General features: G+C 39.0%; 1 protein-coding gene across 10 annotated transcripts in view; it reads right to left on the bottom strand.

The window, feature by feature from the left end:
* STRBP (spermatid perinuclear RNA binding protein) overlaps window positions 1-12,272 on the bottom strand; it is a 146,079-nt gene that overhangs the window by 21,765 nt on the left and 112,042 nt on the right. For all 10 annotated transcript variants that reach the window (XR_003681121.2, XM_028493542.2, XM_028493541.2 and 7 more), the window contains 2 exons: window positions 2,792-2,884; window positions 2,201-2,400 (listed from right to left, as the gene is read on the bottom strand). Coding sequence is in view for 9 of the 10 variants with exons in the window: in XM_028493542.2 (XP_028349343.1) it covers window positions 2,201-2,400; window positions 2,792-2,884 (293 nt within the window). In the remaining variant the exon portion in view is untranslated. The remainder of the gene's footprint in view (window positions 1-2,200; window positions 2,401-2,791; window positions 2,885-12,272) is intronic.

Here is a 12,272-nt window from a genome sequence, read left to right as displayed (position 1 = left end):
AAAAGTATATTTTACTCTTTTCCACGAAGTTTGAATCCTGTTTTATCTCTGATTATAATTAACACTTGTTTTTGCAAGATTAGCAAAATGATGACAACTGATGAAGTTCTGTAATGGGCAGATGGATGTGTACTGTTTTATTCTACTTCGTGTTTGAAAATTCTCATAATAAAAAGTTAAAAAAACATATATTAAGGCCAAAAAAACTGGCATACCAAAGAAAAGTGAGTTTCAAATGTCTGGCAAACAAATCAAACCTAATAAACATATCAATTGAGCTGAAAAATCAAAAAATGATTCTTGGAAACAAGGTGACTGGAAAATCCAGGGTAACCATGCCTGTTTTCTCCTGGACAGGGGTTGAGGCTGAGAAAGTTGATACCCTCAAAGACAAGGGGCCAAGAGTGAAAACACGCAGCACACCCTACCCCATGGCTCTCCACTAAGGAGAAAGTCATACTCGTGGCTCCTGCACAGTAGAGAGCCGATGGCTCCGGAACCTCTGCAGAGGGGCTTTACCCCTTGTCCCGTTCAGCCGATCTTTTCCCCACAATGATTAAGATTCTTTTCATGGAATATGGCTGATTATGTCCTTAAAGGTGTCCTTTGTGAGGGAAAGTCAGGAAAAAGGACTAGAGGAGGAAAGGGAAGACTGGCCACTAATCTTCGTCATTTTAGGGTACGTGCTGCTGGGCAGCCACGCTCCTTCTGTTCTTATGTCACAGACAGTGAATTGATATTGGCATCTCAAAAGCTTTCTGGGTCAGATGTTAGAGAACTTATATCTAAATTTGTGACTCATTCTCTGCATACTTTACAGCTAAGTTATTAAACTGTATTTTTGTTTGTTTGTGTTTTTTTTTTTTTTTTTTTTTTTGCGGTACGCGGGCCTCTCACTGCCGTGGCCTCTCCCGTTGCGGGGCACAGGCTCCGGACGCGCAAGCTCAGCGGCCATGGCTCATGGGCCCAGCCGCTCCGCGGCATGTGGGATCTTCCCGGACGGGGCACCAATCCGCGTCCCCTGCATCGGCAGGCGGACTCTCAACCACTGCGCCACCAGGGAAGCCCTAAACTGTATTTTTAGCCTTATTCCTAAATTCACTTTTTCCCTCATTCTTAGTTTTCTTTTTCTGCCTCATTTTAAACTCATACTATTTCAACATACTTAAAAAGTACCCCTTTTGGAAACAACATAACATATTGTTCTATAATTTTACAGCTTAGTTATTATTTTTCTGCATTGTGCTTATTACTACCTGACAAATAATTGACCCATTTGTATATCCCACTGTCTTTCTCCCCATTCTATCCTCACTAGAATGCAAGCTCCAGGAGGGCAAGGACTTTATTTTGATCACTGCTGTATCCTTAGCATATTGGATAATGTTTGCATCTACATTAATAATACTTGCAAAGTGGAATGACTATGAAAACAGACCAATTACATCTTATGTCATACTGTAACATGACAGAACTTTTCTTTAGTGAAAAGTGATCTTCCATCTACTTGATCTTTGACATTTTTGCATTTGTCTGCAAGAGGTCAAATGTAGTCATGGAGACATTCCAATATTTAAGAATTTTCTATAAACCTATATGCATAATTGACTGGTTCAATCGTGGATCTTATTCTCTATGGAAATATTCTGAAATACAGAAAAGGCACCACATGCAAAAAAAACACATTAAATTTATTTACGACAGAAAAAATCTGCAAACAGCAAAATATCCAATGATAGGGGAATGTTTAAACAAACAGTAGTACATCTATATCATGTTAATCATACAGCCATTAAAAATTATTTATGAAGATCTTAATAACAGAAAAACATTGATGACATGTGAAATGAAAAAAAAAAAAATCAGAGCATAAAACTACATATACACTGTGAGCTCAACCTAAAAAAAAGAAATAGAAAAAGACTGGAAGTATATACTGTATACAAATATTAATGAACTGCCTCAGAGATAAACAACCAACATAGTTTTTATTTTTTTACTTTTTTGTGTTTTGCAAATTTTATATGATCAACACATTTTATAACCAAAAAAAAAAAGTTTTGTGATCCAGAGGTGACAAAAGACTGTATGTTATTGTCATTAAAATCTTGAAAAATTCTGTTAATTTACTATAGATAAACAAGCACCTTATTTACAACATAAAATAACAAAGCACTGTTGAGTAAAAGAAATACTGTACCTTCACTGCTACGTGAAGTTTTGCTGTTTTCTTGGATGGTCCTGAGGCTTCGTATGTTGTACCATCCACATCTACAGACATTGTGAAGACTGGGGCATGGACAGGGCCAGACTGAGATAAGAGCTTATATTGAAGCCCAGGCCTGATCTGATTTAGCCTCATTAGTGCATTCATAAGGTCTATTGCTTTGCTATCCAGAACTGTAAGAGAAAGAGGAATAAGATCAGAAGTTAAACCATTTTGCTTTAATCTATGTTTTTGTAGGTTCCTAGTGACCACTATAAATTCAGATTTTAAAAAAGAATTTCAAAACGCACATATAAATTAACTTCACTCCGTAAGTAATTCGAAAATTACTGCTTAAATAATTATGCTAACATCATTGTAAAAGTAATATGCATTACCACAGCTATACATTAATTTTAGTTTGTCAGTATATTTTAAGCAAACGATGCATGGAAACAAAAGTTCTTCAATCAGTTTCTTAAAACTCCAATTGAAATCAATCAAATTCTTCACTTTTTAATTTTTATTTTCCTGAGACATAAATCCTTTCTAGTTGACATCTATAAGAATAAAGATTTTACACACTTTTCCTTAAGTTTCGTTTCATCTTCTTATTGGGATCTTTATCATCCCCTAATCCATCTTCAAATGGCCTCTTCAGAGCTGAAGACCCAGCACCTAAACAATTACAGAGATTCATTATCAGTCAAAACAATGATTCTACTTACTCTACCAAATGTACCTAATATGTTCAGGAAGGAAAAATCTTAGGAATCACAAGGACCATAAGACCCTTTCACTGATAAATTAAATATTTATAATCTTGTAATAGCAAAAAGTTTTAAGTGAATCTTTATGAAACAATATTATCCCTTTTTATAAATATTTATTTTCCCATTTATTCACCTATACACATACAAATAACTTTGCATAATATTCACATCTGTATATGCATAAACAGAAAAAAGTCTGGAAAGATATGTATCAAAATGTTAAAGGTGGTTATCTCTGGCAGTAAAATTTATTTTCACTTATGTCTCTTCAAATATTTCTATAAGTTCACGTTTATTATACTATTAATTTTTAAAGTCCACATGTTAAGTCTTATGCTTACGGAAATCTGATTATTTCTCATACTATGACATATTCTTCTGTCTGTCTGCCTGTTCAAATTTCTATTCAAGATTTTATTTATAGTTCATCTTCCCCATGAAGTTTTCTTCAGTTTCCCTCTCATCTCAACTTTTTAGAAGAGATTCTATGGTTATCAGAAATATAAAGTGTCATACGTAGTCTTGTGTCATTGCCTATTTCATATACAGAGACCTTGTGTTTCCTTAGTGTTCTATGAAGGTCAAAGATATTTTCTCCTTGTCTGTATCTTATAAACTATCTAACATAAGACTCAGAAACAACATAATGGGTATGGAACAAAAACTAACTGAACTAATATTAATCAATTTCTTAGATAAAGCAGCTAGTTAATAATGCCGTCAAGACATAAGGCAGGAGCTTTGCTGTCCAAGATAAAAACAATCAGAGAAAAGCTCATCAATCTGTCCAAGTACTACTTTAAAGAACTCTGTGTTTTCAACATAAAAGTTGGTTGTTGGGTTTTTCCTAAAGGAAAGTTATGCTCAAAAGATTCATGCCATAAGATTTCCAGATACTTCTTAGTGAAACCTTGTAATAACACTGAGATTAACTACATATTCTCTGATCATCAAGATTTATTGTCCCTTGGGGTAAACACTGACTTCAGCATTTGCTTGAGTCAATACTTACCACTCAGGTCAATCAATCTTGATGTGCTCTCTTCAACAGAAGGCAATATCTGCTTATATCTGCTTAGTATTGTATTTCATTTGCATTATATAAAACTGTGAGTTTGCCAGTCTCCCAGAATGCAGTCTTTAAGAGATAAAGTTAAAAAGGAACAACATCTATTCAATCACTCTCCCACTCATTAAGTTACATTAAAAGCTGCTCCCTGATTGCCTGGAATTCACCAGCTGGCTTAGACGTATGGCTCTATTCTCTAAACCTTCCAGCTATGTGAATAGAGCTGCATGGATTAAGCTTCATTCTACCATCCCGGCCCTTGGACAAGGGCTGTAAAATCTGGAGCTAATCATAATAGTAATGGGGGGCCGTGGGGGGGTGGGGGCGATGGGCTTGTGTTACAAAAAGCAAGTTGTTTTCAACATCTACAGTATCTAGAAACAAGAAGTGACCATTTCAGAGGCAACAATTTTTAAAAACAATAGGTGAAGGCTTACCATATGCCTGGCACTGTTCTTAATACCTTATATGAATTAATTTATTTAAGCCTCACAAGCACCCTATGAAGCCTGTACTTTCATCATCCTCATTACAATTTCATTCATGTATTCATCCAGCAACAAATATTAATAGTTTTTCTATGTTCAGGACAATTTTACGTGCTGGTCATCTAACAGAGAACAAAACAACGTCCCTGTTCTTAAAGAGTCTGCATCTGGTGGTGGAGACTAAGCCCAACATGTCATATGGTCCCGAGCACAATGGAGAAAAATAAGAGGCTTAAGGAGGAGGATGTGTTGCTATTTTTTTTACATGTGATGCCCGTCAGAAAGGTATCACTTATAGATAAGGTAGCTTTCTGATGAAGATCTAAAGAAAGTAAAAGAGTAAGCTATTCAGCTATTTGGGGAAAGAGCCCCAGGAAGAGAGAACATCAAGTACAAAGGTCTTAAGGCAGGAACATGCTAAGAAATAGCATACAGGCCTGAGTGATTGGAGTGGCATGACAAGGACAGGACAGGAGCAGTAGCTCTCAACCTTAGCTGCCACTAATTCACCAGAGGAACTTCTGCAAAATACACAAGTTCCACTTCTAGTACGAGAAAGTAAGTCAATTGAAATAGATGAGAGCAACCAGAAAAGGTGGACCAAATGTCTGTTCCTGGGCAACAAAGAATTATAGAGTCAAGATCCAAGAGACAAAGGAAACCCTGCTCTGGGGGCCACATTTCCCCTGGGGGTATCTTCCACATCCAGAAGAAGCCACTAAGAACTGAACAGAGCACCTCAGGCACCCAGGTCTCAGGGGTCAAAAACTGGACTTTAAGGACCTCCAAAAGGGGAAGGCCTGGTGAATTCCCCACGCTGTGGGTTGGGCCTCTGCAATGCCACATGCTAGAAGTAAATGAAGTAGAAATAGTCTGGATCTCACAAGGACTGAAGCCCACCTTCAAATCACCTTAATCCCTGATTGCATTATTATGATCCAGATTGCCAATTCCACTACTCATCTCCCAGAAACAAATATAAATCCTCCCTGGAGCACTATATCATTACTCTAGGCTTTAATTCCCTCCAAAATTTTTAAATTTAAGTCTCCATCACTCAAAACAAAAACAAAACACAGGTACATGAGAAGACAAGATACTGTGATCAAAAATCATGAGAAGCAGCAGAAAACAGAACAGATCCCAAAGAGACCCAGATGATGAAACATTCTTTCAGAAACAAACTTTATTAAAAAGAATGATTAGGATGCTCAAAAAGAAAAAAAAAATCAAGAAGAATTTGTGGCAGAAAATCTGAAACTATAAAAGAGCCAAATTGTAGAAATTAAAAACTGGCAGACCTGCAAGGGGAAACAGATGATCCAGAATAGAGAGGAATTGGCATACCTCTCTCAGTAATTAAGAGAACAAGTTAAAAAAAAAAAAATGTGTGTGTGTGTGTGTGTGTGTGTATACAGGTATACAAGATTTGAACTACACAATGAACAAATGTGACCTGACATGTAAAGAATATTCTGGCTCTACCAACTACAGAATAAACATACTTTTCAAAGTATGAATCATTTATAAAAACTGACCATGTGCTGAGCCATAAACAAAGTTTCAAGAACTACCAAAGGAAAAAAATCACACAAAGCACATTCTCAGATCACAGTAGAATAAATGAGCTCAAAAATAAGGAGATAATGGATTTCCCTGGTGGCACAGTGGTTAAGAATCCGCCTGCCAATGCAGGGCACACAGGTTCGAGCCCTGGTCCGGGAAGATCCCACATGCCACGGAGCAACTAAGCCTGTGAGCCACAACTACTGAGCCTGCGCTCTAGAGCCCACAAGCCACAACTACTGAGCCTGTGTGCCACAACTACTGAAGCCTGTGCGCCCAGAGCCCTTGCTCCGCAACGAGAAGCCACGGCCATAAGAAGTCCATGCACCGCGACAAAGAGTAGCCCCTGCTCACCACAACTAGAAAGCCTGCATGCAGCAACAAAGACCCAACGCAGCCAAAAATTAATTAATTTAAAAAATAAAAAAAATAGAGATAACTAAAAAATCCTCATTTGTCTGGAAATTAAGCAATGACATCGAAATGGCTTACGTGTCAAAGAACTGATAACAGGAAAATTTAAAAATAGTTTTAACTAACTGATGATGAAAATGCTAATGTAAAACGAGTATAAAGCACATAAATCTGGGCATAAAGGAAAACTTAGTCTTAATAGTATATATGATAACATAAGAGGCTTAAAAAAAACGCCAATAATGTATTCATCTATTTCAAACATTTAAAAAAGAACAGCAAATTAAACCCAAAGAAAGTAGTGAGGAAAAACAAAGGATAAGAGTAGAGAGCAATGAAATAAAATACAAGCATATACCAGGAGACAATCAACAAAGTCAAAAGTTGATTTCTTTTTAAAGACTAAAAAAACTGATAAACCTCTAGTGAGAGCAATCAGAAAAAAAGGAGGTACAAAACATATAAGAGAGGACATCAATACTGCAGACAATAAAAAGATAAAAGGATCTTATAAACTACTTTATTTTTAAATTTAGATTAAATTCCTAGAAAAACACAATTTACCAAAACTCTCATAAGAAGATGATAGTTCGATGCCTATTAAGGAAATTAGATCCATAATTTAAAACCTTCCCTTAAAGAAAACCTCATGCCCAAATGGCTTCACTGATAAATTCTGCCCAACATTTAAGGAAGAAATAACATCAATCTTACACACACTCTTCCAAGGAACAGAAAAAGAAGGATGGACACTTCCCAACTCATAAGACCTGCATAACCTTAGAACCAAAACTTGATGAAACATTACAACAAAGGAAAACTGCTGGCCAATCTAACACAAAAATCTATGTTTTAGTGAATTGCTCACAAAAACCTACACAAGATTGTTCACAGCACCTTTACTTGTAATAGCCCCAAACTGGAGACAAACAAAATGTCCTACAATAGGTGCATGGTTAAACCAAACTGACTCATTTATGCCATGGAATCCTACTTAACAGCAAAGAGGAACAAAACTATTGACACATGCCAACAACTTGGATGAGCCACAAGGGCATTACGCTGAGTGGGGGGACGAGTATCTCAAAAGATCACGTAATGATAACTTCATTGACATAAAATCCTTGAAATAACAAAATTATAGAGATGGAGAAAAGTCAGTGGTTTCCAAGGCTTGAGGATGACTGTGGGAAGAGGAATGGTGTTACTATAAAGGGGCAGCATAAACGAGACCTTTGTGGTGATGAAATAGTTCTGTGTCTTCATTGCTATGGTGGTTACACAAACCTACACAGGTGATAAAATGGCAGAAAACCTATACACACATTGTATAAATGTCAATTTCTTCGTTTCCATGTTCTCCTATAGTTGCATAAGATGTAACCATTGGGAGAAACCAGGGGAAGGGTCCACGGGACCTCTCTGTACTATCTTTGCAACTTCCTATGAATCTGTAATTATAGATAAAATGTTAAGGGGAACGAACTGCTGCTTTGTTGAGAACAGACAAGAGGGGCAAGGAAGACCAGATAGGGAAGATACTGCAATAACAAGGGTAAGAGATGACAGCAGTTTAGGCCAGGATGGTAGCAGTGAAGAAATTAAACAAACAGCTGAATACTGGAAACACTTTGAAAGTAAAACAGCCAGGATTTGCTGATGAAAGAAAGATTCAAGGGTGAAGGTTTTTGGCCTGAGCACAGAGATGCATACAGTTTCCAAAGACTGGGATGGTGATAACTATGTAAAGAACAGATGAGAAGTAGAGTAAGGACAGGACATCTTAAGTTTGAGATGTCTGTTAGACATCCGTGTGGAGACAGTGAGGAGGCACTTGGATAACTGGGGCTGAGGTCAAGGGCTGGGAGTCTAGAGTGAAGACATACATTTGGGAATCTTCACTGAATAGAAGGTACTTCAAGACAAGAGACTAGATAAAGATCTCCTAAAGAGTCTAAACGGGTGTAAATAAAGAGCAATGGTCTGAGGCCTGTACCCTGGGATACTAATATTCAGAAATCAGGAAGATGAGGAAAAACAAGACAGCTGAGGAAAGGGCAGTGGGATAGCAGACCCAAGATAAAGTAATGACCTAGAAGTAAAAAAAAAAAAGCAGTATTTCATGCCAGAAAAAGTGTCTGACGGACTTCCCTGGTGGCGCAGAGGTTAAGAATCCGCCTGCCAATGCAGGGCACACGGGTTCGAGCCCTGGTCCGGGAAGATCCCACATGCCGTGGAGCAACTAAGCACGTGCACCGCAACTACTGAGCCTGCAAAGCACGTGCACCACAACTACTGAGCCTGCACTCTAGGGCCCGCGAGCCACAACTACTGAGCACGAGAGCCACAACTACTGAAGCTGGCATGCCTAGACCTCGTGCTCCACAAGAGAAGCCACCACAGTGAGAAGCCCACACACCGCAATGAAGGGTAGCCCCTGCTCACTGCAACTAGAGAAAGCCTGTGCACAGCAACAGAGACCCAACACAGCCAAAAATAAATAAATAAATACATAAATTTATTTTTTAAAAAAAAAGAAAAAGTGTCTGACAGTACCAAATGTTGTTGAGGATACAGAACAGGAACTTTCATACACTGCTGGTGGGAATATAAATTGCCATATATACCACTTCCTAGGTCATATACTGGCCCACAGTAACTCCTGGATCTATACTTCAGGAGGCATGAATTAGAAGGCTCCCAGCAACAATGTGGGTGGCTGCCAAAAAATAAAAAGAATCCTAATGTCCTTCAAAAGCACAATGGATAAGTTGTAGTATATTCATAATGGATACTATATAGGTATAAAAATGCACTATAGCTATATGCAATAACATGAATATATCCCAAACAATGCTGGACAGACAGACGTCAGTCACAAAAGATTAAACTCAGTATGATTCCATTTCTATGAAGTTCTAGGCAATATCCAATTAAATTGTTTAAAAATGCACACAGGGCTTCCCTGGTGGCACAGCGGTTGAGAGTCCGCCTGCCGATGAAGGGGACACGGGTTCGTGCCCCGGTCCAGGAGGATCCCACGTGCCGCGGAGCGGCTGGGCCCGTGAGCCATGGCCACTGAGCTTGCGCGTCCGGAGCCTGTGCTCCACAACGGGAGAGGCCACAGCAGTGAGAGGCCCGTGTACCGCAAAAAAAAAAAAAAAAAAAAAAAAAAAAAAAAAAAAAAATGCACACAAAGGTGGAAAAGCTTTAAAGAAAATCAAGGAAACGATTATCAAAAAATCAGGAATCGTAGTTATGGGGCAGGGAGGTGATGTACAGGATAAATATATGGCTTCTGAGAAGGTGACAATGTTCTGTTTCTTAAGTAGGATGGTGATTATATGGAATTGTTAAATAATTACTTGATTTTAAATTTATTTATTTATTTTAGGCTGCGTTGGGTCTTTGCTGCTGTGTGCGGGCTTTCTCTAGCTGTGGCAAGCAGGGGCTACTCTTCGTTGAGGTGCGCAGGCTTCTCATTGCGGTGGCTTCTCTTGTCGTGGAGCACAGGCTCTAGGCGTGCAGGCTTCAGTAGTTGAGGCTCGCGGGCTGTAAAGCACAGGCTCAGCAGTTGTGGCGCACAGGCTTAGTTGCTCTATGGCAGGTGGGATCTTCCCGGACCAGGGCTTGAACCAATGTCCCCTGCACTGGCAGGTGGATTCTTAACCACTGCGCCACCAGGGAAGCCCCAAATAATTACTTTTTAAACGATACATATTTTATACTTTTCTGTTTATATGCTATATCTCATAACTAAATATAGCAGAAATAAGTGTTCATCTGTGTCCAATGTTGCTGAAAAGCTGCCTAAGATGAGTACTAAAAGCTAACCACTGAACGTAATACCGTGAAGGTAACAGGAGAGACTTAGGTAGAGTCACGAGGAAGAAAGGCTGATTAGAATAAGTTTTGTGGTTTTTTAAAATTTTATTTATTTATTTATTTTTGGCTGCATTGGGTCTTCGTTGCTGTGCGCGGGCTTTCTCTAGTTGCGGTGAGTGGGGGCCACTCTCTGTTGCAGTACGCGGGCTTCTCACTGTGGTGGCTTCTCTTGTTGTGGAGCATGGGATCTAGGAGCGAGGGCTTCAGTAGTTGCGGCATGTGGGCTCAACAGTTGTAGTTTGTGGGCTCTAGAGCACAGGCTCAGTAGTTGTGGTGCACGGGCTTAGTTGCTCCACGGCATGTGGGATCTTCCCAGACCAGGGCTCAAACCCGTGTCCCCTGCACTGGCAGGCGGATTCTTAACCACTGCACCGACAGGGAAGCCCCTAGAATAAGTCTTAAAAAAAGTGTGGAAAAGGAGAAAGAAACAATAGGCCACTCTTTCTGAAAGTACTGCTATAAAGGGGAGCAGAGAAATGGGAGGAAGCTGCAGAATCAAGGGGGAGTTAAGCTTTGTCTTTCAAATGGGAGGCATTATAGCAGGTTTTTATGCTGATGAGAATGATCCAGTAGAAAAGCGGAAAAGGAGGAAATGATGCTGGTGAGAAAAGAAAGAACTGCTAGAATAACGTCCATTTGTAGACAAAAGGGAATGTGATATAGTGGACAAGTAGAAAGGCTGGTCTTTATTCGGTCAAGGGAGGGAAAGCAAAGTGCATGAGTACTTCCAGCAAATAAGGTCATCAGATGAGAGGGAGGGCTGGGGAGGGAAGTGTGAAATGACAGAAGATTTGCAACAGTTGTCTAGGAAAACTGGGGAACTCTAGACTTTACAGGATGATTTCCAGCCAACACAAACAGTCTACTTAAGGTTAATGTCTGAAACTTAAAGGGAAAACAGTTAAGATGACTATGTATTTTTTTCTCCAACGATGTCCAACAACCTGGTGTAGGCACACAGTTGGATTTCAACCAGAGTTGCCAGGAAGAGAGGATCAACAAAGTGAAGGTATATGCTAGGGCGTGATCATTAATGACGGACCACGTGAATATAAGCAGAGAAGGGACAGAAGTGAGAACATGAGGAAGGAGAGGGACTATGAAAAGTTAACAGAATCAATGGTGAGGTTCAAGAATTGGAGCAGGAGTACTGCTCCTGACAGTATGATGATGAGAGGCGGTTTACAAAGTGGGATTCTTGAGAATGAATTAGGGAGAGGGCACAGGTACAGTTATTGAAGACAAGGTCTAGGATATGTCCACAGAATGGGCACCTGAGGTAAGGTAGAAGACAAGGTATTTGTGGGAGAGGAAGTCAATTAAGAAGAATTAAGAAGTCAAAATTCTGAAAAAAAAAAATCATCTAAATGCATATTGAAATCGCCAAGAATTCTAAGAATAAAGTTTAAAAGCAAATGTCAGGAGGCTAGGTGGTAAAAACATGAAAGTATGAGGAAGACTGCAGCAAGTGTCTGGAGGCAATGACCTTGGCTCCCTCATCTTATAGCTAAGGCACAGAATGGGTAAGTGACCTGCCCAAGTCATGCAGCTAGTAACTGACAGGGCTCAAATGGAAACACCAACTGTCTGGTTCTATTTTAAGCTATAAATTGACAGACCAGCAGTTCCCAAACTCTTGAGAAAGACTGTTGATGTTAAAAAAACAAAAAAAAAACAAAACTAAGTCACGTTAACAATCGATATACTTTTACTATCTAGAGAAAGAAAAAATACAAAACCAAAAGAACTGCTATGAATTCAGTGACTGAAATAAAATTTTTCATTATTAACCATAAGAATCTACACATATATTTGAGATATATTTATTCAATCATTTATTATATATTTATTCAGTCATTCAATCCAGAGAC

Source organism: Physeter macrocephalus, chromosome 9, assembly GCF_002837175.3.
Source record: "Physeter macrocephalus isolate SW-GA chromosome 9, ASM283717v5, whole genome shotgun sequence".
Taxonomy (NCBI): domain Eukaryota; kingdom Metazoa; phylum Chordata; class Mammalia; order Artiodactyla; family Physeteridae; genus Physeter; species Physeter macrocephalus.
The sequence above is the reverse complement of the archived record's forward strand: the minus strand, read 5'-3'. Positions and strand labels throughout refer to the sequence as shown.